Consider the following 27,728-nt stretch of genomic DNA (forward strand, 5'->3'; position numbering starts at 1 on the left):
ACAAATACAACAAACACAAATAGCTACTACGATATTCCTGAAATATTTATGCATTGATATTTTCACACTCACAACATAAGGGTCTGTTATTGGGTGGAAATGGCAGCAGTGGTTACTGCTGACCTCCTGTTCAATAATTCAGTGTCTCCGGCAGCTCTCATCAATAATAAACGACAGGTTGAGTATTTGAGGTAGAGTGTTTCAGGACAGTGGTGACGCTGCGGCTCCTGATTTGTCAGACAGGCTGTCAATCTTCCACATAGCCTGCCCCAAAGTCCCACCCAGCTGTCAGTCATTTTACGTCGACGTTCTCTGCCTGCGTAAAGATGGCGGAGTTACAGAAAGACAGAAATAATTTTTCTTTCAAAATAAAGTAGTTGAGTCGCATTCAGTTGAACACCGGGAAATTCAACCATTTAAAGAGGTAGGCCTACTCTACGGATTTAACACATCAAAATCTGTTTGCAGGGCCTGAGGAGTAAATCGTGTGTGAAAACAACTGTTGGATAAAGCCTTTCGTGGCTCCAGAGAAAGCTGCACGAAATCTGATACATGTCAGTTGAGGCAATGTTGGTCTGAAAATTTAAAAGAAAATCTGGAGGTGTGGACTTCGAAAGAAGTGAATTTACCAGAACTTTGTAGTCTGTTCCCCATCTTTGCTCAGGCCTATTTGCTCATGGGCCACTAGCATAACACACAAATCCCCCAGCAGACTTTGACAAGGAAGAAGAATGAATTGACTAAAAAGCAGGTTCTGCTGCATCAATTTTAATATTTTTTTTATGCTGTCCACCATTAGTCTGTCGGTGATATAGGTACTAAATAGATGGCGCTCTCTTTTAGGCAATGACGATATTGTTCATTTATTTTCATCCTTAGCAAAAAATGGTCATGTTTTGTTTAGGTTAAGCTATATAAGCTATCAATCACACTTTATTTCTATAGCACTTTTTAAATACTTTTCATTTAAGGTATTTTAAAGTGCTTACGGGACAGACAAGTCAACAGACAGAGACAGTACAAATAGAGTATATGGAAAAAACTATATATTTTATTTAATTTATTCATAATTACACAAATAATGATATATTCTCATTGTTAGATTACTTTAAATCAGTATCTCGGAACAATTTTGTATGTTTGAATATCAATTTGTAGCTTTTAGATAATAAACTCGATCTCAGATGTTCTTGGAATTTGACATGGAATTTGACTCTAGTTAAAAGTGGTTTGCAACATAATACAGCGAAACAAAGATATCAACACTTAGACCTAACTTCAGAAAAGAGACAAAAAGGAAACAAAAAAAGATTAAATTAAAATTGATTAAAACTCGCTTTTATTTTTGTGAATTTCTTTAAAAAAGGGCGCAGCCTCTTTAACGGCTTTTATTTTGGAATTCATATGCGGACGTTGTGTAGCACGAGCTTTCTGACTTGACTGTGGTGGTGTTTCTGCGGGTGCTGGACGCGGTGGATAGCAGCTGGATATAAATCTATAAAGGTGGGATTTTTGTCTTTATTAATCTGTCGCATAGACATGAAAATCATACATCTTATATTTAAACACATTGCATCTTGTATTTATCGTTTCGCGCGTTTATTGAAATATCAAGTGAAGGATTATAGATTAACGAACCTCTAGCATATAGATGCTTGCTTTAGAACAGCTGTTTCGTGGTGAAAACCATGAAACCGTGCTAGATGTATGAAGTACATATTTTTTTCGTGATAACTGTTTGGGTGGATGTGAAGGCTGCTGATGGTTTAGTGGATCTCTGGTTTGACTCAGGGCCTGTCCTGCAGGAAAAGGCGTTTCACTCCGTCCGATGGTTTAAATAATGAAAAAAAGGGGGTCTAAATGGGTCTGGGGCAGGAACAATAGAATATAGAACCCAAACACTGATATCCATTCACAGAGAAAACTGGAGGAGCGTAATCATATGTTATTTTTGACACGCATATGTAGAATTATGATTCATCTAATAATATTTTCATGAGTATTAGGCCTATTATGAAATAACCTAAGGTCACCGCTGAATTCTCTATTACTCCGAATATTAGGATGATTATAGGAATATTACTGAGATTTAACACATTACGTTGAGCCATATGGAAGACTGCTGTGCTCCTTGCGGTAGGGTACAACAATCTCGGTTAGCTCCTTCGTATGAATTGGCTTATAGCCTCTGTGTGAGCTTTCCATAAGCAGAAAAAACTGAAAATAAAACAAAGAAACAGCTTTTACTTGACTCTTTATATTGGGAGTCCCCCAAAATTCATATTTGTACTGCACATATAAGATGAAAGTGGAAAATATACAATCTATTATTTCTCAGAGTTAATTGAATGTTGACTACCTGGATGAATATTGGCAGCATGTACAGAAACATTTGTTTTTGTCCAGAATGTGTGGATTTTGAAACAGATTGAGACGTGCAGTGCAGCAGTTGAGTCTATTGATGAAAGTGTGTGTGTGTGTGTGTGTGTGTGTGTGTGTGTGTGTGTGTTACAGTGACAGCATCTGTTGGCTTTGAAGCACCATCCCCTGCTGTTTTCAAAGTTACACTATTGAAAACTATATAATGTAATGATTCAAGCCTTGATGGTCATAAGTTTGTAAAGTTAAAGACGTTGGTCCTAGAGCAATGTAGACTATATGATTTAAACTCCTCTGGCAGAGGTTCTGGTGCTTCAGTTTTTCTTTTAAAACTGTGAACATGGATGAATTACCGAACAGGCCTATCTGGCACTGGCCCAGGGGCCCGATGGGTCAGGGGTCCCCGGGCCAAAACCTCTATGAAGTGTCTGGTAATATTCATGGTTGGAAAGTCTTAGAGCTCAGTTAAAAGACACAAAACAACCACAAAGTGACCACAAAGGGACACAGATGGACACAGAATATCCACCAAGAGTCGCAAAGCGACAACATAACTACAACCAGTGCAACTGCATAGGTACTGCAATCGCAACAACCACAAAGAGACTCAAAATGACCACAAAGAGATAGAAATAGATACAGAACACCCACAACAAAACTATCAGAGAGTGAATATGAGCTCACAATCTGCAGGCCACATCTGCACTTCCTCTGCTGACAGTAAAGATACTGGCAGTCAGACCTGAAGGCAAGAGTGACGCATCTGCTGTTTCTCATGGGAAAACACACGGATGACATCCAAATTGTCTGTGACGAACGCTGCTAAAGTACCAACCAGGGTCAAACTGATGCGCTGGGTTGATATCTTTTATTACATTTCAGATGTTAAAGTTAAGAGTCAGAGATTCTTGTCTGACCACAGATCCAGAAAAACACTAGAGTATCAGATTTATTCCCTCTTATTGCGATGAAGAGATTTCATGCCGTAAACAACTGCTGCTACTGAAAGATCTAGTTTCAGTGAAGACTTTTACTGTCTAAAGCTGCATGAGAAGCTTTTACATATTCATAAGACAACATAACAGACCTGCAACAGAAATATGGAATTCTTGTAGGTTTATTTCAATTATAAGCACAATATATTGGCTATCAGCAGTTTTTAGGCAAAAACTATTAATAATTAGAACAGGTCTTTAAAAAGCTCTGTCAAAGCCTGTATCATCATATGGGGAATACAGAATGCTAATAAGTGTCATTACCATTTGAAAGAAACAAATTTGGATCAATATGTTCTTTAAGACACATGCAGTAGGTATGTTAAAGCTGAAGAAATGTGCGAAATAAGTGAGTAATTTTAAACTGGTTCACAAACAGACACAAGTCCTGGATTCATCTGCAGACTTTAGCACCAAAAAACATCTCCCTCATCCCGCCTGCCCCCTGCTCCGCTTTCTGTTTGCTGTGGAGGAAAAAAAAAAATGAAGAGATGCTATTTTTAGCTGCCCGTCCTCATCTGCATCCCCACGCTTCCTAGAAAAGGAGGCACGTGATTGGTGGAAACAGGGAAAAATGCCGTCTCAGGCAACCTGGGAGCAGGACAGCAGCTGTGTGACGCCACTGCTGTGTTCGTGAGGAGACATCTTCTCTTCTCTTGGTACATTGTTAGTTATTGTTTCACACAAAAGGCTGGTTAAAGTGATAAATGATGATTTAGGTTTTGTAAGTGAATTTTACCAGATTTCAGCGATTCAGTTTTAGTGTTGCGCTCTTCCAGAACAAGTCTGTAATCTTGAATATTGTTAACACTTTGGCACCAAAAACACTGAATACTTAGTGTAGAAAGAGAACAGCACAGTGGGCAGTGAGGAAAGATGCAAATGCCAGCGGTTTGTTAGAGGGGTCAGAGGTCAAATGGCTGCTGATTTCCCTTTTTAAACAACAGCAATAACCCCCCTAAACTAAATTGATTTGAGTTTTATCAGCCTGGAAATGACTTGAGTGATTGAGGATGGAAAGACTTGTACTTCAGTTTCCTCACACATTACATAATCTTAAACTGGAAATACTCCAGTAAAAAGATCAAATACAATACGATATAAAATAAAATACAAGTACCTCTATGTTGTTGTTAAGGACAGTACTTCAGTAAATTTTCCACCCTATTTGTTCTAATGGAGAAGGCAATGAGATGCATTTGCTTGCTTTCACCTCATTTACTTTGTACATGGTTCAATCTGATTGATTTTTAATCTGTGAAGCAGCAACACTCACTAATGTCAGAACAATTTGAGCGAGAGACTTTGATTGACCCCTCGATTAGGAAGCATCGATGGAGCCCTTTCAAAATAAGTGTGTAACTGTGCTTAAAAAACACAAGAGGAGAAGAAGAGGGATGCTGCACGGCTGGCAGTGCGGATGGAGGATGAAGACAAGGGTTTGATTTGGAGATTTTCACTTGATTAATTGCTGATGTTGATCAACTTTGTCCATCTCTTGTGAAATCATATGGACTTGATGCTAAAGGTCATACTTGCAGACTTTCTCCACAACGTGGGAGAATTTTTTTACCTTGACAGTTTTGGTCAGACCACTTTTTTTTATGTGGGGCTGCAAACAACAATTATTTTCATGATTAATTTATATATTCTATGGTTCTATCGATTTACTGCATTCAAGTGCTCCTATACTATACTCCTATTGTTTGAGTTTGTTTGGTGGAAAGTACCATCAGCTGTGCTTTTGAGCGCTTTTTATTGTTAATACTACAAAAATAGATGTTGTCTGATGCTTTGTTGCTATTGATCTTTTGCTACATGAAATGGATTGTGCGGCCCTCCCTGAAAGATATTCAGCTACCTGACGCTTCAAGTCCAAGCAGTTTATAACTTCACACATTTTGTTTTACACCAATTAGGTGATGGCTCACCTCTGAAAAATATGCGTCTGAAGTAAAGCTACGACTGTTTGTTACCACGGGGTCAGGTGGTGTTGAGCACGTTTGTCTCAGCACGTTTCTCAGTAACTGTCTCTAAGCAGGAAGGTGTTTGGGTGATCTGGGATCAGCTGGGGATTAGCTATGAGTCTGCAGGGAGCTGGCCAATACTGATTAAATGGGCCCGACTAGCTGGCCAAAGCAACACTTAGCTCCGGATCAATCCAGCTCCAGTAGGACGTCAATCTCCTTTAGGTGACAGGTTTAGAGGAGAGCTTGATGATGTCATTGTCCGGCACTGAAACTCTCGACTGTTAGTCGTGATTAAATTATGATTAAAAAAAAACAAAACAAATACTCCCTCTGGTTATAGAAGGTGGCTTGAAAATCCAGGCAGAGAACTGAAGGACTAAGAACTGTCAGTGTACTCTCGAGTAAAGCAGATAACACCCCGGAGCCCTCATGGAGACGGATGGATGTTAAACTGCGTGTTGCTGATAAAGAGCGTTTCATTTTTAGGAGAACTCCTTTGGTTTTCCAACACAGTGTTGTGATAATTTCAGGGCTTTGTATCACTATATGTCAAATATGTTTAATAATGCACTTTTTCTGGCCTTGAATAGAAATCTCACCATCAGGACTGGCCCATGTCTGAGCTCTGACGCGTATAACAGAAAACTCCAGTTTAATGTGACCTTATGTGTTCAGGCTGCAGATATCAGAGTTATTTTTGCCATAATTATCATCAGCCAAAATATCCATGTCCCTCTTCTTCCATCTTCCCTAACTCCCTCCATGATGGAGGAGTTGGGTTCTCCTCAGCAGCTACTGTCGGTGTCCATTTTGCAGTTTTTGTCCCTCCTAACATTAAGTCTCGTCTCAGCGTCTCGATTCTGGTTGTCAATGTGAGATTATTTTAATCTCACACCCAGTCTGATGGTTACTCATTCATGGGTGAAAAACTGCATGTGATATGTTCTTAATATTACAGATGTTTTATTTTGCTGCTGCAGCTTTGAAATGCCAGAATCGCTTAGGCACATAAAAAATACATATCGTAAAACTAAAAGCCAAAATAGTCAATAATAATCGATATTACTGCACCACTATTATCACCTTTGTCTCAGAGCCTGAATCCTTTAGACTCACCAGTCATGTCGGACTTGAAAAGAGAAAGTAAAACTTTGTTGGTTAAAATTAGATTTTAAAGATGTATTTAGAGATATTTGCAAATGTTACATTCATAATGATGATGAGACTTATTGAGGGGAGGCTGGGTCACGACTCAGCACATTCAGCAACAAAAAGACAATGAGCTCAAAGATTTTACATTAAATAAGAAATAATACAAAGAAGTTAAGAAAAGTCTCTTCTTGTTCTTCTAATGTAGAGCTGAAACAATTAGTTGATTGACAGAAAATTAATCTGTCGCTATTTTGATAATCAATTTATTGTTTTCCATAGATATAACTCTGAGTTGCTCCCAATGTGTGTGTGTGTGAAAATTGTAAGGTGCTTTAGACAAAAGTGTTAAATGAATGTAATAAATAGTACCATTGCTTTAAATCAAAACAAACTAAACTAGCACACCTGACTTGTAGCTTTGCTCCAAGGCAGTTGAACCATCAAGGCCAAATGAAAGCAGCAACAGCAGCAGCGTCCTGCAGGCTGGAAGACATTTGCATAATGAGAATTTGTTAATTACTTTGAGATTAAGCACAGAGGCCTCAGTCTGTAAACTGCTGTATCAAATTAGTGTTTAGTGAAGGTTAAGCCAACTCTCTTCTCTGTAGCTAATCTCTGAGACGCAGAGGAAAGGCTGCAGTAATCTCAGTGCACCGTCACACACGGCAGACACTGAACAGCCTCTTCTGAACGCCAACAAAGGCGGTGGTGCTGGTGGTGTTTGACAAGAGCCAGACTTCCAACAGCGGCTGCTAATTTTTTACCTCCTCTAATCGCTGCTATTAATAACTGTCCCATGCTTACTTTTCAGTTGTAGGTATTGAGCCAACACTTTGGTCCAGAACAAACTCAATAAATACATGTTGTAGATGCCCAAGATTTTAAGGAAAAAAAAATAGAAAAAAAGGTTGAGGGGCAAATCAAGCGACAGAACCTAAAAGGATGCAGCAAATATTCCTGGGGAGGTGAATAACTCAGAGAGAGAAATTCTGTATGTTTCGGAGAGAAGCGTGAGGAAAGAAAAGTGTTAAGGGTACAGCAAGTAGGAGTATTAAAAAAAGTATTTAGTTTTATGCTTGCAATAAATGGTGAGAAACAATGTAGAAAGATAATCAAAAAGTTTTGAATCCAAACTGACTGTAAGTCCTTGGCTTGAATGCCTGTTTCTAAGTTTAAAACTTGGTCTTGTTACGTGATGTGCCATCACTGTAGCACGGCTGACTCAGCTCAAAGAAACTCATCGACGGGCTGAAATAGCTGCCGAGCTGAGTAGACACTTTGATGCAGCAGTAACACAAGTTTTAATAAGGATGGCCAGAGAGGAAATCGAACCCCCCCCCCCCGGCTGTGACCAAGTGCCATCTCACTGCCAGCACCTTTGTTTTCGTCAGAGGCAGAGAAACAGTCGTCGTGGCATTTTTAGATTGAGTTTGTTGTGGCTCACACTGCTAGATCTGCCCAATTTAGCCAATTTACATGAAGCATTTGATTTAAAAGAGATGGATGTAGTGGATTGAATTAATTCTATTTTTTCTTTTGCTGTCTTTCTGGAATAGCAGTAGTTGCACTACACTTGGATGGAAACTTGGCTAATATCCAAGAAAGCTAACTTTTTATTTGTTAGTCTGGATCTCTTGTAGCTTGACGCTAAGGAGTCTTCCAGGAACCCGTACTACAATCAATTTATATATATGTATTCACGTGATTGCAAATACCTGCTCACACGGCTGACATGTAGGTCATTTCACACAGAGTTTTGACTGAAATCTCAAAATCTGACTCCCCTTCCTCTTTGTGTTTGTCCTCTCTGATGTTCAGACCATCCATCCATCCATTTTCTACCGCTTATCCTCTAGTAGGGTGGCGGGGGGGCTGGAGCCTATCCCAGCATCTTTTCGGGCGAGAGGCGGGGTACACCCTGGACAGGTCACCAGTCCATCGCAGGGCAAACACATAGAGACAGACAACCATTCACACTCACAGCCACACCTATGGTCAATTTAGAGTATCCAATTAGCCTAGTCCCCATTTTGCATGTCTTTGGACTGTGGGGGGAAGCCGGAGTACCCGGAGAGAACCCACACTTGCACGGGGAGAACATGTAAACTCCACACAGAAAGATCCCACGGCCGAGCCGGGACTCAAACCCGGAACCTTCTTGCTGTGAGGCGACAGCGCTAACCACTGCACCACCGTGCAGCCCATGTTCAGAACAGTGACACACATATGAATAAATAAAGAAAATAAGAATGAGACCATTCAAATGAACTAGACTATATTCATGTGTCCTCAGCTTGCAGGTGAGTCGTCCTTTGAAAACTGTTGGATCAGTGGGATGGCAGTTATCTCCTGTGTTTTGGGACGGCTCTGTGTTTGCTTTTACACAGTTAAACCAGCTGTTTGGTTACTGATGGTCAGTGGATACCGTTAGTAACGTTGGCTGTCAACATACTGCACATCTCTTTCAACCCCCGTGTTTGTGCTCACTTCCCGAAGTTGGTTTGGATTATATGCTCTCACCCTCAGTGAGTCACACTGCAGGTCTCCTGTTAGAGCACGGAGACTAACATTTGCAATCATCTAGAGTGAAGACATTATTGGATGCCACCAGAGTTTAGCAGACCTCAACAGACAAAGCCAATGAGGTAAAAATGCTAATTCTCTCTTCTAATTTGAGTTTGTTTACATCTGTGGCTCATCCTCTCATTTTTGGAGATAAAGAGTAGTTGGACAAATTAACATAAATATAAATAGTCTTCATATTAGATATTTAAATATTTAAATCCCTGATAATGCTCTCTCAGGCCTGTTCTCCAGCCAGCTTCACTTCTTGCTTTCGCAGTCATGGTTTCATATCAGGTCTAATATGCTACAGGTGGAGCCAAAACAATGAAGGCATGTCACGGTATGTTATGCTGAGACACACAAGAGGTAATTTCAAGCAATTCTGGACTTCATTTTATACGACATGCATCACAGCAGGAGGGTTTAGGTGAACTGATTTTAGAATGAAACATTTCTTTCCCGTGTTTTTCTTTCCACAGTCACATGTGAGTCTGTTGATTGTGTAGAAGAAAAAAAGAAATCAAGCATTGCCAAAGTCAGTGCATAACAATTTGTTTTCAGAAAGGCTTGATGTGCTTCGTGATTTTTCAAAGATAAGTCACTAAATATGTGGATTAAAATATAAGCACAAACACTGCTAGTAACTTCCCTTTAGAAGGGAATAAATACAGAATAGTCAGATTGCAGAATTTTAGTTAATATTTGCGTATAATAAAAAAAATCTTTCAAAAGCAGGATTCAATATTTGAAAATTGTTACTTTATTTGTCAGTAGAATGATCAGTAAATTCAATCTAACACTTAATTTGATGCAAATCAGATTAGGGTCTCCTATTTTTTAGATGATGTGTTCCTTGTTTTGGAAGTGAACATTTAATGATATAAAACATTCGCTGTAAATGGTGCAGTCTATTGAAGTACACACAGGAGCTCCAGGCTGCAGATTTGTGAGGAGTTATTGACGTCACAGGCAGAGCTGAAGTTATCGTCAACTAAATAGAGATCGACAACCATGCTGCTGCAGCATTTTCAGATGTTCTAAAATTAGAAACCTGAAAATAAAATCCTATTTACACAAATGGCACCAGGAATGATCAAAAACAGTTATCCCAGTAATTTCTGGTTTATTCTCCATGTCTTCAGTTTCCCACTAAACCATAGCAGGTTTAGCGGTAGCTTTAAGTCACAGTTGCGTAACAAATCATCAGTGTGTTGAGGAGGGGTCGGTGCTTCTTCATTATTTAGCAAGGCTCTCTCTGTTCCTTCATGTAAACTGATAGGCCGGAGCTCAGAGGAGGGTGCGCTTGTTTTGTTTGTGCTTTATTCCCTGAGAGTTCTAGTGTTCCACTGCAGCTGAGTCGAGATAATAGTCTAAATATAGAGCAGGGCGCAGGGACTCAAGGTCCTGTGGGCTCAAGTCATTGTGCTCTCAAGAGTCGACAAGCTTTCCTAAATCATTTTAGCCCTTGTATCCTGAAAGTCTTGTAGTTATGTGGTAGTGATTGTGGCACATACCAGCAAATGTTGGGAGTTTGAGTCAAGCGGCTGATTGTTTGTTGCTGAGGCAGTTCGGGGGTTTGAAAAGTTGAATTATGTAACTAATCAATGATAAATTTCTTATGCCGTGCAAACACAGCACAGATTAAGCCACATTTCCAAAGCGGTTGCACCTAACTTATTTTAGAATCAGTTTAAAGGGGGGGTCACAATGCCTGAATAACTTTCCAACCGATTTCAGGCAAGTCAGAAATGTTGGCTGTTCATGGTTTGAGCATTTCCATTGTCTGATTTCCCACATATCTGCTGGCAAAAGATCCCTTACCTTAACTGTAGTCAGCCTGTTTTAAAATAACTTGTAGTATTTTGCAGGTTGAAACTAACTGAGGTGTAACTGAGACTGAGACTGTGCTGTGATGCGAATAAAGCTACACATCACTGCAAAACAGACCATAACATACCAGACCATTTTGTCCTCTTCCCATCCATCAACAGCTTTTGTCTCTTCTTGCTTTCTGTTCATAGTAGAAGTGCACAAAGTGAAGCTGCTTTTCCCTTTGAGGACGCAGTCGTCCTGTTTTTATAAACCACACTGGAGTTTAGTGGTTACGTTCGGTGTGAGCATCCCTGGCGTAACTGGTTAAATGATAACACAATGTACAAGTCTCGTTTAGAAAGACAATACTTCATACAAAGACAGGTCTGGATGTTAGACTCATATTTTTGACTTTTGGTCAAGTCCATCAAAATGAAATACATCACCCAAGTCTTACACCACACCTTATTCCTCAAGCTATGTTGCCTTCATGACGGTGGTGATAACTATCTTTCACCGCTCTGGTGAAGGCAGACATTGGAGCAGGGTTGTGCTGAGACTGCAAAGTGTTTAATTCTTAATGGACTTATACTGGAACTGACACTGGGCTGCATCTCGCTAACATTTTACTCACCACCGCTGTTGTTGAGATTTGGGAAACACAGACTGAGGCAAAAAGTGTTAGGCTCCTACAGCTTCCTAAAAAAAAAAAAAAAAACTTTAAAGGAGCTATTGGTTAGTTTTGCTATTTTGCTACATTGCCAGCATTAGCATTACCAGCTGTTTACTTATTAGTCTAGAAGAAACGTTGCATGTTCAGCATCAAACTTCATTCCTTTACTCACCAGGAGTCTCTAACAGTGGAAAGCAACACCAATGTTAACTCTTGTTTCTATCGCAACCCTCAGCCTGTCTTGTCACTTTCTGATAGCGACTCACTGTAGCCTCCAATCTTCCCTGAAGACTTAGCACTGCTCAGATTATTGTAGCGTATTATAGCCTCTTGTCTTGATAACGCAAGAATGGCTGAAACTCTTGTCAAGCAACAATCACCACCACTCGCTCCTGGCAAAAAACTTGACAAAAACTTCTGAATAGCCCCTTTGATGACTGAAGTCTCCAACAGTTGGCTTTGAGTGTATCTGAAAGCAAACCCAACATTATCCCCTGAAAATCTTCAGTGTGTATCTTTTGTGGCAAACTGCACAGAATAACACACACATGTCTCGGCTGTCTTTCCAACTGATGAAACCACCTGCCATAGTTGTTGTGAGTGTGTATGTTCCTAGAGCTAAAGTTACCACAGTCATATTCTGTACTTACTCGTTAGTGGTGTCAGTGCTGGTGTAGATGTCAGGCTACATCTTTCCTGGACTGTAACTTTAGCTGTAAGTATGAGACTCCTGCCATCAACCACATTTTCCAGACCTGTGCAGAACAGCAACTCAACAACTAGCCGCTCTACCTGGGTCTCAGCACATCTGCTATCACATCTTTCCGCTCTTCCTCCCTCGAATGGTAGCACCACCGGTTTGACTTTTGTTGATCATCCAAATGGCAAAACAACCTGAAATAATGTTTTGGGATAAAATAGCCCACTTAAGAGCGATGATGTTGACTTTAAAATACATGTCCAGCTGGTGAATATCAAACTCCAAACTAACTTCAGCTTGGTGCTTAGCCTGCGGCAGCTTGCACCGCCCTGCATGCACAATAAATTATTCCTCACAACATCCCCAGCTGATTGTGACTGATTGAGCCATTTGTCTCCAACATTTGACCAAATGGAGAAAACTCAGATGGGTTTTTCCTGAGATTGCAATATGCTGGTTTGATTAATTACCTCGAAGCAAATGTGCAATGGTTAAGCCTGACTAGTTAATCAGTATAATTTGTTATACTTAGTCTGAAAGATACTGACAGAATCTCATCTTTTGTCCAAATACTCATTAAATGTATGACCTTTTCTGTGTGAAACGATGCCTCTGCTGGGGTTTTTTTTCTTGGGTTTCTTGGGTTTAATTTTAGTGTATTTTTTTGCTCATGAATTTAATGGAGATGGTCATTAATTCAGAGAGGGGAGGCTGCCTTTGCTAATATCCAGGAAACCCCAGCATGCTCTGCAGGCAACCCTGTCTCCTATGAATTATGTTTACAAAAAACTAATCTGCAACAGCAAATATGTTTTGTGGGAAACATAATTGCAACCAAATTACTTTTTCTATTAACATAATGAGGAAATGTTGTTCATTTAAATATTTGGACAAGTTGCAATTTTGTTGATACTGACTAAAATGTGGTAATCAATTATGTTTTGTGCCAGGTTTCAGTAACATCTTATTACATCCCAAGACAATGTTTGATTACGATCAAGTCCTGCAAGCTGGCACCTCAGTTTGTAAATCCATTCACCATCACCGAGGGATTCAGACTATTTAATCCATACCACATCTGCAGGTTGCAGTCCTTTATCACCTTGCTGTCTGTTTTCTCAATCATTTTGTTTGCAAAATGTTGTGAAAAACATCTTGTAATTTCCTGTAACCCAAGGAGATGCAACCTCATAGCCTAAAGATCCTGAGTTTAATACCATGCACTATTGTATGATATGGAAAAGCAGGAAATCTTCACATTAGAAAAACTTTTTGTGCTTGAAAAACAATTAATCAATTATCAAACTAGTTGCCAATGAAATCTCTTACCCTGAAATGTTTAGCACTTTGCTCCAAAGAGTGTTTTAGGAGTGAATCAAACAAGAAATTCAAATGTGTGGCCTCCGGAAAGGTCACTGTCATCCATTGTAAAGTGCTGCCTCATTTAGAGGTCACAGCGGTTCTTTCATTAAAATGTTTATTTTTCTCCTTTGTCTGTATCCATAGATGGCATCGGCAACAGCAACCTACGGGCAGAAGGAGTCCTCGGACCAGAACTTTGACTACATGTTCAAGATCCTCATCATCGGAAACAGCAGCGTGGGCAAAACCTCCTTCTTGTTCCGCTACGCCGACGACTCCTTCACCCCGGCCTTTGTCAGTACGGTGGGCATCGACTTCAAGGTGAAGACCATCTACAGGAATGACAAGAGGATCAAATTACAGATCTGGGTAAGTGATCTGGATATTCTGAGTTCATGGACAGGAGTAAATGAAACTAAAATCTATAATTTAAATTTAGATGCACTTATCCTGTGAACGTGCTGCTGAAGCTCGAGTTGGACGAGTGTGTAAATGAGTGTTTTTACTTAACAGTCGAATAGAATTAATGAAAATATCATAATAGAAAATGGAATCTGCAAACATACTGCAAACCATTTTATATTAACAGGAATTGATACATTATGAGTGACGCTGTGATTTTTTGAGTAGTACCTTAGTACAGTGCGTTGTGAATCAACAACACACTCAAAAATCAACAGTGTTTGTTACACATACTGTCTGGTTTGAGTATACTTTGTATACTGCCTACTCAAAACCTGCTCATAATTAGTGTGCAGTATGGATTTGGGACACTCTGTTAGACCTGGCCTATAAATAAAGCACACAGCATACATGTTGCTCCATAAAATATAATGCCCCTTTTGTTCTGTGGAGATTTGTGTTGCGCAAGTAACTACACAAACCTGAAGCAACACATGTAATATTCCAATTACCTTAACTGTCTGTCAGCAAACAGTGCTCAGTGAGACACGAAATAATCTACATAAAGTACATACCTTGAGAGAGCACGGTTCATCGCCTTGTTCGTAGTAACTCATGAGAGCAGAGGTTGAAGGTGGAAACAACTTGTCCCATTGGTCTTCTTCACTGTGATGTGCAAGCTCGTTGGGCAAACGTTCTTCTGTTTCCCACATTACACCATCACCTGCAGCAGGTTAACAGTGTCCCGTGGCTAGCTGCATTTTAACATATGACCTTTGGGTCAGTCCAACTTTCTTTTCCTGTGCTTCCACCACGTTCCAAGTGCGTTGGTCTTTTCTTTCCTCTGTGTTTGTGAGATAATAAAGAAAAAATATTTGCTGGTGCAGTTTTGTTATATAATGTACGTAATTAAAGACATGGTTGCCATAATGGCCGACTTTTCACCCCATCTTTTAGTATGTGGCCTTTCTGGTACAGATACTCACACTATTGCATTTGGTGACCAAAAATATAAACCTAACACAAGCTCTAAGACTTTTTCTAGGCACACAAAAAGTTTCTTTCTCTGCGTTAGTGAGCATTTCTCCTTGTGCCAAGATAATCCACCCACCTCACAGGTGTTGCATATCCAGATGCTGATTACACAGTATGATTATTGCACAGGTGTGCATTGGGCTTGTCACAATAAAAGGCCACTCTAAAATGTGCAGTTTTATTTTGATAAAAGGCACCTAACTATGGGTTTCACATGACTTGTGAATGCGCATATTTTTTGGGGGAAGGGTTGTGGATCAGAAAACTGAGTTGATCAGGGTGTCGATTGCGTCCTGTGGAATCTTGACCCACTGCTCTTCAATGGCTCTCCAAATGCATGCTTCCTCAAAAACATGCAACATCTGTGGAATTGTTTTGTGTGATAAAAACTGCACATTTTATTGTAACCATGAAAGATGAGGGTAAAAACAAAAGTGCTGCATTTACGTTTTTGTTCAGTACAGTTTGTTTTGTGCATATCCGCACCAGCTTCTGAAGGGAGCTTAGCTCGACACCTTTGGAAAAAAAGATATTGAATATCTAAAACAAAACCTGAATATTAGATTTAGGAATATGGTTAGGTCATGAATTTGAGTGAGTTCTCATAATACATCTCATATGATATGTTTATCAGAGTTGTCTGCTACTCTGTGAAGCACTGTCCTGTCCTCAGATCACGGTAAACATGCATGCAGGGGTGTCTTCTCTGCCGCCTGCTTAATCAGCTGACCCCTGGATGAGTAGAAAAAGAATAGAATAGCCAGGGACTGACAAGAGCCCGACACACAGTCAGTTACAACAACTTGCCCCGAGGAACAAACAGGATGGTGTTTATTCTGGTGTTTTGTTGCATCAGACGTGTGTTGGCTCCTGGGGGCTCAACAGTAAACACAATCTTAGAGTGAAGACAAGCCTGCTGAGACAACAGGATCCCCGAGGCGAGCTGAGCAGCAGGAAACTGGTTTTTCAGGTTGATGGTATAGATCATCAACATCATTTCCAGCTTCACTACACGTTCTGCAGCAGACCGAGCTGTGATGGTGAGCAGAGAATTCTGTGTATGTGTGTGTGTGTGTGTGTGTGTGTGTGTGTGTGTGTGTGTGTGTGTGTGTGTGTGCGTACGTGCGTGTGTGTTTGCGCGCGCCTCAGTTGTCAGCCTTTGCCAGGTCTTGCCTCTGGTAAGGAAGACATGGTTGGCCAATGAGAACATGAGTAATGAATGGCTGGGTGCTGCTCTCCCCTCCCCCATTACTACACATCTCCCTGAGTAGATATCCACTCCCCTCCCTACACACACACACACACACACACACACACACAAACATGCTACACACACTTGCATCCAAACACACACACACATGAAATTCCCATCCCCCCATCTCTCTACATCTCAGCTGAGACTCCAGTAGAGTAAAAATAAAGATGGTTTGAGTCATGGGCTCAAAAGGCAACACACAGTACGTATATTTATTGATGCACACTTACACACTTGAAGCTGAGGCGTTTGTGGGTCTTTGGGGAATTCAGTGTATAATTTGTTAAATAGTTAAGGTCACTACCTTGACATATTGTAACTCATGCTGGAGGCTGGACAGTTTTTTTTTTCTGCTGTGGAGACTTTATAACTGCATTCAAAGTGTCAGTGTTCAGGATTGACAACTGACAATAGTCACATGTAGGGCTGCAACTACCTATTGTTTTCATTATCAGTGAATGTGCTGATTGGTTTTTTGATTAATCAATCAATTATTTAGTTTATGAAATGTCAGAAAACAGCATATTTAAAAAAAAAAAAAAAAAAAAAAAAAGCACATTACTATTTTTCATTGCTCTCCAAACAGCCCCAACCCCAAAACAATTAAATTTACAATTAGAGAAAATCATAAAATTGTTCTATTTAAGATGATGGAAGCTGCAGTTTTTTTTTGAGTAAATAAATGACTTTGATAATGACTTAATTACCAACATATTAACTATTAATACATTGATACCCTAATCATTTCATTGTACAGATATAACTGTTGTGGGTCTGTTCCCTTAGTTAGACTATAATGATATAAACAATACCACAAAAACCTCTGTAAAGAACAAAGATGGTGATTACTTTCTTCTACTCAGTCTTTAGTGTTTTGTAATTGCAACATAAATGTAATACACTGTGTAACAAAAAAGCCTATGAAAAGTTATGTAACTTTAGTTGAAACTTACAGTCTACAGCAACGAAATCTTACCTGCAAGGAAATGATCATTCTGCAAACAAGATGTTTGATCATCTGAAAATTTCCATAGCTTCAACTATTACCAGAGCTCATAGTGAACACAAAGATGAGTAGGCCAAAGTGTTCATTATGAAACACCACTCAGTGCTGCCTACACTGGCATTTTATGGAGATGATGCTCTCATCCTGAGCGACCTGCAGCACTGAGTGAACGTGCAGAACCAGATGCAAACTGCAGTTACAGAACATTATAAGGAAAGTAAAGGTCAGAGCTGCAGCATGCTAAAAATACATGTCATACAATATTCTTGTGACCTGAGACTGATCATGTGTGATTGAGTGAATAGATACATTGATTAGTCCAAGAAAAGCTAAGAAGTGTGTGTGTGTTTGTGTGTGTTTGTGTGTGTGTGTGTGTGTGTGTGTGTGTGTGTGTGTGTGGTGTGTGTGTGTGTGTGTGTGTGTGTGTGTGAGTGTGTGTGAGTGTGTGTAGTAAGGAAAACATACAGCTGAAGTACCTACACAGCTGTATGTGGTTCTTGCTTTTTTCTTGTGTGTTCTGATATTGTGTATTTTATTGTTGTTCTTCTTATGACAAGGGCGGACACAGAAAGATATGATAATAATATTAATATGTGATAATAATTAAACAACCCATACATTGTTCTACACAGAAAGACACAGAATTCTTTTTAAGGAGGTAACGCTTATTGGCTTTCACGCTAATAAGACTAAGATGAGTGCATTAATACCTCTCTCATGTCTATATGCTAAATATGAAGCTTCAGCCAGCAGTGTGTTAGCTTAGCTTAGCATAACGACTGTAAACGGGGGGAAACAGCAAGCCTGGCTCTGTTCAAAGGTAACAAAATGAAAGACCAGATGTGGTTTCAGGGGGGTTACGTGCTGGATTATTTCTTTGCCAGAAGCAGTAACTTCTTAAGGTCTTTGCCATTTGCTTGGGAACCTCATGGTGATGACGAGACTCCAGACATATGAATGCTGAGCTAAGCTCACCACTTACAGCTTCATATTTACTGTGAGTTTGTAAGTATCTATGTATATGTGTGCATGTAAGAGTGATATGAAGAAATAAAGCGTGTTATATTCATATATGAAGGACCCGAAGACAGACAGTCATTGGAAGTGGCTGTGCAGTAGATGTCAGTGTCAGTCTTTCGCTCTGCTGATCTCCACACTGACGGCAGAGTGATGCGGTTCAACCAGAAGCTGCTCGGCTCAGAGAGCGATGCTGGGTGTTGGGTATCAAAAGCACTGAGCTTTAATTCCCAGAGCATTCATCAGGGCTTAGCACCGAAATTCAACCTCAACAGAGTCTGTGGCCAAGGAGAGAGAGCGAGGGAGGAAGAGACACTTTCTTGGCAAAGCTCACAGCGGAAACAAAGACAAGAGGAGGGGCTGATGAAGTGTCAACCACTGGCAGATTTTAAAACCACCAGAGGCCTTTTAATACGCTGGCTTTACTGGAACATGTGGGCATAAAGTGTCAGTCTGACATGTTGAATGTAATGCCTGATCCTCAGTGTGTGTGTGTGTGTGTGCGTGTGTGTGCGTGTTTGTCGATATCTCATCTTTCTGCTGCGGTTTTCTGAAATCATGGCAGGAAACTTAGTTGTCGCAGTCTTTTGTGACATTTGCAGGTTTTAAACATCAGAATGAACGTCTGAATTCAGGAGAGACGTTTGGTGTACAGGAGTCTAAAGATTAAAGAGGAACGTGTGCTGTAAACTTTAAAATAAAAGGGTACAAAAATAATTCAGTAAGTCTGGATTTGGCTTGAATTCTGCACCCTGCAGATAGTCTTTTATCATTTTACAAGCCAAATTCATTAACTGAAAACAAGAAATCAATGGTGTGCTATCTGCCAAAGTGGCTGGTATAATTAACTGAAACCTTTTCAGAAAGAAAGTGCATTACAGACTCACAGCATGGGGAACTTAGTCATTTTATGTGGTTAGATTTTACTACGCTGTCTTAAATGCATTTGCTGATGCATCAAAACTGCAAGTGCAGAGCAAAATGTTGTATTACTTTCTGCTCTGCAGTGGTCAGCAGCTCTGCAACAGCTGTGTGGGCTGTAGTTTTTTCCTAGCATAGATAAACTTACCAATTACATTGAATCAATCTACACAAAGCTGTTTTCAGCTTTACTCTGCTGTGATTGTTAAAAGTGTTCACCAATGCACATTAGAGAACTCTGATCAGATTTCTGGACCTTAACTACCTGCTGTATTATACTATTTATATGCGTTTTAATTATTAACCTTGTGGGTGGAATAAGATTTTTGTCCTTAAATTTTTTTGTTTTTTTAAACAAGGTTTTTGCAGGATGTCTATAGTGTTTGTGTCTCTGACTTGTGTGAGAAGTAAGGAAAAAGCACAAAACACTTGGATTCACTTTAGTAACACAACCATACATATAGTTAGAGGACGTCAGCAGCACCTCCTTATATACTTAAAAGTTAAGGTCAATAAGCTCCTTAAATACAAAAACAACGATACTGAGCTCTTACAAATGTAATAAATATGTAATAAATGTGCCAATATTATAGAATATCGGTTCACGGTTTATATTTGCAAGAATACACTGCAAGAAAAAACTATTACCAGAGAACATATAACAAGAAATAATGTAAGAAATATAGTATAAGAACAAATGTAAATATACAGAGTTGTGTCAAGAAGAGAATCGTATCAGAACCTGAGAACCTGAAACGTACAGAGCCCTTAGTTTGTACTAATGATGAAGGCTCTGCACCACTAATATCAGCAGGCCATTCAGGACAGCATTCAACATTTTGGCCTGACACTGGAAGGAGCCTCACCTATAACAACATATAAAAAGGAAGACACAATGAAAAATAGATAGCCTTAAGTAGTTATCTATAACACAGGGGGAAGTCATCATTAATGCGTCAGTATTTGTAGTTTATATAATTACAAAAACAAAAGGGTTCTTTTTAAGAATATCCGAAGACACTAAAAGTCTATCCACAACCCAACCTGTCAGAGGTCACTGCGTGGAGTTCATAAAGGTGTCCCTCAAACTACTGCCTCCATCTTTTCCAGGACACGGCGGGTCAGGAGCGTTACCGCACCATCACCACGGCTTACTACCGAGGCGCCATGGGCTTCATCCTCATGTATGACATCACCAACGAGGAGTCCTTCAATGCCGTCCAGGACTGGTACGTGACTGACTGGGAGGTTTGTCACATGACAAATGACCCCATGGAGCATCTTCCTGTTAGAGGGAGCGTTGTGTGGTGTCTAGATAACCAGCACCAGTCTGGAAATCGATGTGGAGATAACTGAGGATTGATGAAGAGAGTAGATGATCCGGTTCAAGTTTCAGTGTGTTTTGTTTTAATGGTCCACTGCATCCATGTCCTCTGTGTCATCTGTGTCTGCAGGAGAACTGGATGCTGCAGGGATCTTTTATCTTTTTGTTTCCTGACAGGACTTTAGCTCACTCCTTTACCTTGTGTTTTCTGTGCACTGTAACTTGAAAAGCACCTTTTAAATTAGACAAAATCCACCCAACCAATGTGATCCAGATTTCGGTTTAAAAAAAGCCACTTAACTTCATAATTCATACCTCAGGACAGTTTCAGCGGCAGTGTGCGATCACAGCCTCTCAGTTTCCTCTCTGACAGCTGGGTGTGTTGGTTCCCAGGTCGACTCAGATTAAGACGTACTCATGGGACAACGCCCAGGTGCTGCTGGTAGGAAATAAGTGTGACATGGAGGACGAGCGAGTGGTGAGCGGAGACAGAGGCCGGCAGCTGTCTGAGCACCTCGGTGAGTTCATGGCGTGCACACACACACTGTACAACCACTGTACAAACACTTCATATCCGTGACTCACAGTTCTGTTCTGCACTGTTACCAGAGTTTGCGAGAGGACTTCTCTGAAGTTTTATTCCTATTATTCTGAATGTTAGTTGGTTCAATAAATACAATACATAAAATTATTGATCATTTCAATTATAATTGAACATATTTACATTCTATAAAACGTTTTGAGATCTAGATTTTGTCATTTACCCAAAACTTCACAGGAATTTTTGCAAGAACTTTTGTTCTCACACATTTTGACTTGATGGTCCTGATTATTCTAACCTGTAAAATACCAGCGAGAAGCGTGTTCTTCACAAGGCTTCAAATGACAGTTTAAGGTTTTACCTTGACTCACATTATCTGACTATTTTTCGGCCGAGCACAGTGTTTGTTGTTGCCAGGCAACCTCACAAGGACAACACAAGGCAAGAAGTGCTGGAGGTAACTAAAGGTTACAGCAGGTACCTCACTCTAAAACCACAAACTGCTGTTTTTCCATTTCTATGGATGGATTAAACAAATTATATCTAACATGTAAATGACTGAGCTGGTCAGAGGGTTTTCTTACCTTTGGACGGAGCCAGACAGTCTTTATGCTAAGCTAAGCTAATCGCCTGCTGATTCCAGCCTTGAACAGACACGAGATTGATAATGATTTTTCTCAACTGACTCTCTGCAAGGAAGCAAATACACTTATTTCCCACAGTTTCAAACTATTCAATATGCTATGTTGGCTTTACGCTGTATAACATCTCCTAATATTTTGACTTGGGAACATTCACACTCACACTAACTCACACTTACTCACACCAGATAAAGTGAAAGTGGCTATGTTTATCATGATACCTACATGAACTAGTTGGTTAACGAGTGAAACAATGGACAGGTGGAAACTGTCCTGTTAGATCAGTCAGGGGATCATTACGCCCAACCTTTTAGGAACCAGGACTTTATCAAGATATTTTACTGTGGATAATTTTAGGGGTTGCCAGACAGAACAGAAATTGAAATTGCCATCCGTATAGACACGCTACTACCATGGTTAAAACTGCATTTCACTAGATTTACTCTGTACTACATCTCCACCATTAAACTACACAGTTCCACAGGGGACCACATCCTCATTAAACCTCTCTGACCCTCTCTCATATGCTATTTCCCCTCCAGGTTTTGAGTTCTTTGAGGCCAGCGCCAAGGACAACATCAATGTGAAGCAGACCTTCGAGCGCCTGGTCGACATCATCTGCGAAAAGATGTCTGAGAGCCTGGATGCCGGAGATCCTGCCGTCACAGGAGCCAAACAAGGGCCCCAGCTGACAGAGCAGCCCGCTCCGCCTCACCAGGACTGTGCATGTTAAAGCTGACTACTCCCCCAAAACCCTTTCCCTCCCTCCTCCTCCTTCTCCTCCTTCAGCTGGACCCCAGGGCCTCGGTTCCATACTCCATCACCATTTTCACTTACTTTCCTGCTTCTTTGTGTAACCTGGTAAGGATCATTGGCAGATGGTCACAAGAACAAGGCTGTAAAGTGTCTGAAATGCTTTGAGATTCTAGTGGACCAGTGCTTGAGTTGTCTTTGCTTCTGGTTCCTCCGCATACAGGAGCTAAAATGTGTTCATTTTTTTGGATCAGTGAAGGTGTTGGTCTGATGCCAAAGCAAGTTCAGTTAAACCGAAGTGTTTCAGACTCTTGCAGTCCGTGTTCTTTAAGTTTCCCGACCCATTTTCTGTTGTCTCCCCCGTTCCTCAGTGTGGTTTTACAAGAAGGATTTGACGGCGTCCATCCTCAGAGTGCCATTTAAATCCTTCCGATGTTTACAGTACTTAGTTTCATGTCGGTCAAATGTTTTTGAAAAGATATCAGCCTTGGATTTGGTGACCGAGAAGGTCACGGTGGAGTTACCTGTAAGGGGGAGGGATGATTCAGCTGAAAGCTGCTCCATACCGATGTGTTATGTTTCTTATGTGATTCTGGATACAGATGCAGAATCAAACATACATGGATCTGTGTTTCTGTGTCGTCTCACCTGCTATCTAAACATGGATGCTGCAGGTATTAGACAGAATTTTGTTCATTATTCATCTTAGCCTTTTCATTTGGCCTTTTTTTACACTTTCTTCAGCAGACTTTTTTTTTGTATTCTGGTGCCCCATTTATTCTTTTCATACATGAAACACTGGGTGGGGGAAAATATGAACAAGACATAGCTAGGAAAAAATAGTAAAAAATGAAGAGACACATTTTATTTAATTATATTTATTTCAAATGTACATATAAATGTTGTGCAATATATATAATATCTACAGGTATGCATTTCTGGAAATTAATTTTAAAAAGTATGAACTTCTATGAGGATAGTATCAAATATAAAAAAAGGTCTATGCTGTAGGGTTTGTTTGAAAGATGTGTGGAATTGTTTGCAACTGTTGCAGCTCCTCCGTGAGTCGCGTCATTTCCCTGTTGGTTAGGAAATTCAAACTTCCTGCTGAGAAAAACGCAGTGCAAAGAGGGTGAAGTACAAGAAATTTAGTAACATGTTTACCATCCTCCAAATCCACTCAGTGTAATTTCCAGACCTGCTGCCGATGATGACATGTAACATCTGAACAAAGCTCTAATGTCAGAGGCAGGAGCAGGCTGGAGAAACTTTGTGCTGCCTCATTAATGTAGTTTTGAGCCAGACACAGTGAAACTGACATCAGGAGTTCTGAGTCTTCTGAAAGCTCAATAAAATTGTAATTATGGTGGCAAATGTTTTGATGCTTCTAGTCCAGACGGCCTTAACATCTTATTGTTCTTGCTGTCACTGACAAACAGTATAAAAATCTAAGGACATATGAAAAGCATCTTGTGCAACACCATTCAGTTGTACTTGCTAACAATGTTACATATTGATATGACAGTATTTTATGTCAGGCAAAGAAAATCCTGCACGCCTCTGTTGTTTTCTGACCAGGACCATTGCAGAGCATGAAGGCTGAAATTATATAATTATTCAACACTTGAACGCAGCAAACTTTTTGTATCCCCCTCCCTGATACTACTTTATCTTTATCAAATTTCCCTGTAACAATTATCATTCAGACATTTCAATATTTTCTAAAACATGTTGAAATGGGTTCGGAGGATGCAAACAATGTTGTTTTGTTCGATGATTTTTTAAATTTTTTTTTATGGTATTTTGCCTTTAAGTAATAGTTTGACCCCAGGGAGTGAAAGGAAACATCAAGAGAGAATAAGTTAACATGTGATTAAGATCAACAACTAGGCCAGAGCTGAGTTTGCAGCTGTTGCGTGGCACAAATATTAGACCATTAGGCCACTATGATGTGCAGGCTTGGTTTCAACATCATTGAAACTAGCACAACATTTGCAGACCAGAATCACTCAGCAGCAGTCGTTGAACAGGAACTTGTCTTGCTGGTGTTTGAGACTTGAAGACCTCAGAGAGCAAAGATAATAATGACACGTGGTACAAGACAGTAAGATTCACGACAGGGAAAACAGACATATGTAGCATGCACTGCATATATCAGTCTAAATCCAAAATGACAGTCAGGCAAGATTTCATCTGTTTTTCATCTTTTTAGGTTTTAAAACTAGTTTGCACTGAGAGGATTCAGGCCTGCGTTACTGTATGTTTGAAGCTTCGAGTATCACTTGTGTTTACTTGCATTTTTTTGAGATACTGAGAGACATCATCTTATGTCTGGACATAGGTTAACATGTGTCAAATTACACACCGACTCTTATTGCTTCTGTGCTTATTAACAAACACCGCTCATAGTAAGACGTCTTCTGAATCAGTATTACAGAGCAGCTTTGTTAGATGCTCCTGGCTTCATGTGTGGACCTCAGTTGATTTGTCTGTTTGTGTGTAATGTTATCTCCAATGCTTAGACTTCAGGTGAAATATTATGGACACTACTGTTTAAAGTCAAAGAAGCATCAAACAGCTGGAGGCTGATTGTTCACAGACCAGGCAGCTGTTGAGTTTCTGACACTTGTTTCGAGTCAATGCAGGCGTTAAATATTCTGTTCTGAGGTTTACTGTGTGTTACCACAACACAATGTTGTTAAGAGCTGTTTTTAAAGACAGCATAACATTACTCACTCTTGACATGCATCACCCCTCAGAAAAACTGACATAAAAGTATTTGTACACTTGTTTTAATACAGTTTCCACAGTTAAAACTGGATTGCCAGGTATTCCTTCATTTCACTTCACCAAAGATTGCTGTAGAAGCAGCTTCCTGTTTTTGCTGTAGGATACCAGAATGAGCAGTGAGACCAGTTTTATAAGTTTAAATTTGTAATAAAACAAGTGATGCTTGGTGGACCAAAGGAACTCTGGTCATTAAAAAATAATTTTCTGCCATTGTTATTCAAGGCTTGCCAGTGTGCAGTACAATCTTGAATTTTGAAATGCTGTTATTCCCAATAAAAACATTGATAAGATGACGTCACCTATGGATTGAGAGGGCAAAGCACTAGAAAAATGACTATGGTGGTCAAAGTCATGGACTTCATGAAGTCAAGCAAATCTGAATCAGAAGTCTTTATTTTGAGAGTAACTGCTGCATTACTTAACGGTCCGGTGGAGCATACAATAAACCTGAAATCACCGGTGAGTCACTGGCTATTAAAGTTTGAGAAGATGAGGCCCCAGTCATAGTAGTGATGCTGTTATCAGAAAGGAAGTGATGACTTGGTTAGAAATTATCACAACAAACCCGGGAGACGATTTTGATCCTGCATATATTTTACTGGTTGTGACTGTTTCTTTTCTGGTAAAATCCAAACTTTTAAACTGTTCTCCTTTCTAATATGTCTTCCTCTCTATATAAACCAGATCTGTAAATATTGTTACCTTGGAGTCATATGTGTGGATTGTGTTGTATCGACTCAGGCTTGCAACAACAACAAAAGAGAAAAAAAAAAAAAAAGAGTGAAAAAAAAAAACCGACAGTAAAAACCTGAAAACCCCAAAAGAGCCATGTTGTACTGTATCTGCATTCATTTCTAAGGCCTGCTTGTGAATGAATGTGTCACTCAGTTACAAAGCAATACACACTACAGTATCTACACAAAAAGAAATGCCATCAAGCTTGGTAGAGGTTGCCGACTTTAGATCTTCTACTAGCACGCAGAAACATGCAACTTTATTTGGTCTCGTATCACTGCCTCTTCAAATCCTCCTCGGTTTGGGCCATTAAGGTGAGAGAATATGCTGTGGATGTTTTTATCTGTACTTTGTGGTAAAACAATAAAAAAAAAAGTTGCTAACAATCAGATGACTCTTGTTTTTGAAGATTTTGTACCTTTGGGAGCGAGAAGGGAACAGTTACCTGCACTTCTAATGAGGAGTAACATCCTTAAGTGGCTGGGTGTATGTTATTATATTTCTGTTCTTTCTTTTTTAACACAAAGTATAGTTGAGATCCAGCTTCATTCAAATGTTTTAGAGTTATGACGGCTCAGTCATCTGTGTTTTGCAGTAAAATTGTCGTTCTGGTGGGAAATGTTCAGATGCTGCTGGTCCACACCGCCTCAAGATGTTTCCCTTTTCAAACAGTTAAAGGTAATCTCAAATATGTCAGACCACACTATTTAATAACGCAAAAGTTATTAAACAGGGACTTGCAAATCTTGCTTCCCTAGTCAATTTTAATTTCTCTAATGTAAGTGAAGTGTGAGTGAAAATTAATCGTTTTTTTTGTTTCTATCCAGATGGTAGTAACATGAAAGGTCAAATCTTGCTGTTTCTTTTTGGATTTCAGGTTTGCACACGTCCTGATCGCATCCTGCAAAGTACAGTAATACATTATCCAGAACCTGTTGTACATTTTGTGAAATAAATAAGGTTAGAGATACTAAATAAAATGTTCTTGATACTTGCTGATTATAGGGAAGACAGATAGATATGGTGACAGTTACTATAGTTCATGCTATTCCTCACATCAAATCAACCAGGTGACTGAAAGCTTGTTTTGTGTCTTGTTTGTTACATTTGATTATGCCCAACAAATAATTATCACATCAAAGAAGATATGATGTGAGTGACGGAGCGGGCAATAAGACAGACAAGTGATCCTGGGCTGTAAGATTGTGGTATCACTGATTGTTAGTGATGTTTTGTCAAATCCCATGTATTCACCCCTCAGTGACTAAAGGCTAAATGCTACCTGCAGCATGGCTGCTGTATTTATCTCTGCCATGTTGGATTTTTACTCAGAGGTCAACATGCCCAAAGCTACATTTCTATTTCTGCATGTGGACACAGCAGAAAGATTAAAAGTTTATCATATCTCAGTCACATGGCTCTTAGGAGGAAGGTGATGGGTGACACAAAAAGTTGTACAAATATTTCCACTTTTGAAACACAGTTCTATTCTGTGAGCGATGCTTCCTTTCCCCCACAATGGTTCTATAATATCTCTGGGCATTTAGTGTTACCCATTGATTTTATTCTTATTTGGATAAATAAATAAAAACTAATAAATACTCTCAAAGGCAGGGTGAGCCATACCTGTTTAGAGGGAAATTATGGGATGTACTGTATTAAATAAGTGGCACAAAAATGTAAGTCTTACTTTAATCTAT

The 27,728-nt window shown here is 39.8% G+C and overlaps 1 protein-coding gene across 1 annotated transcript; it reads left to right on the plus strand.

The window, feature by feature from the left end:
* Window positions 1-1,407: 1,407 nt before the first annotated feature.
* LOC130170738 (ras-related protein Rab-3A) lies at window positions 1,408-26,419 on the plus strand. The gene is made up of 5 exons (XM_056378327.1): window positions 1,408-1,503; window positions 13,753-13,977; window positions 20,355-20,473; window positions 20,962-21,086; window positions 22,293-26,419. The coding sequence occupies exons 2-5, from the start codon at window positions 13,753-13,755 to the stop codon at window positions 22,481-22,483; spliced, it is 660 nt and encodes a 219-aa protein (XP_056234302.1). The 5' UTR covers window positions 1,408-1,503; the 3' UTR covers window positions 22,484-26,419.
* Window positions 26,420-27,728: the final 1,309 nt, after the last annotated feature.

The sequence above is a fragment of the Seriola aureovittata genome, chromosome 6 (assembly GCF_021018895.1).
Source record: "Seriola aureovittata isolate HTS-2021-v1 ecotype China chromosome 6, ASM2101889v1, whole genome shotgun sequence".
In the NCBI taxonomy this organism is placed as follows: domain Eukaryota; kingdom Metazoa; phylum Chordata; class Actinopteri; order Carangiformes; family Carangidae; genus Seriola; species Seriola aureovittata.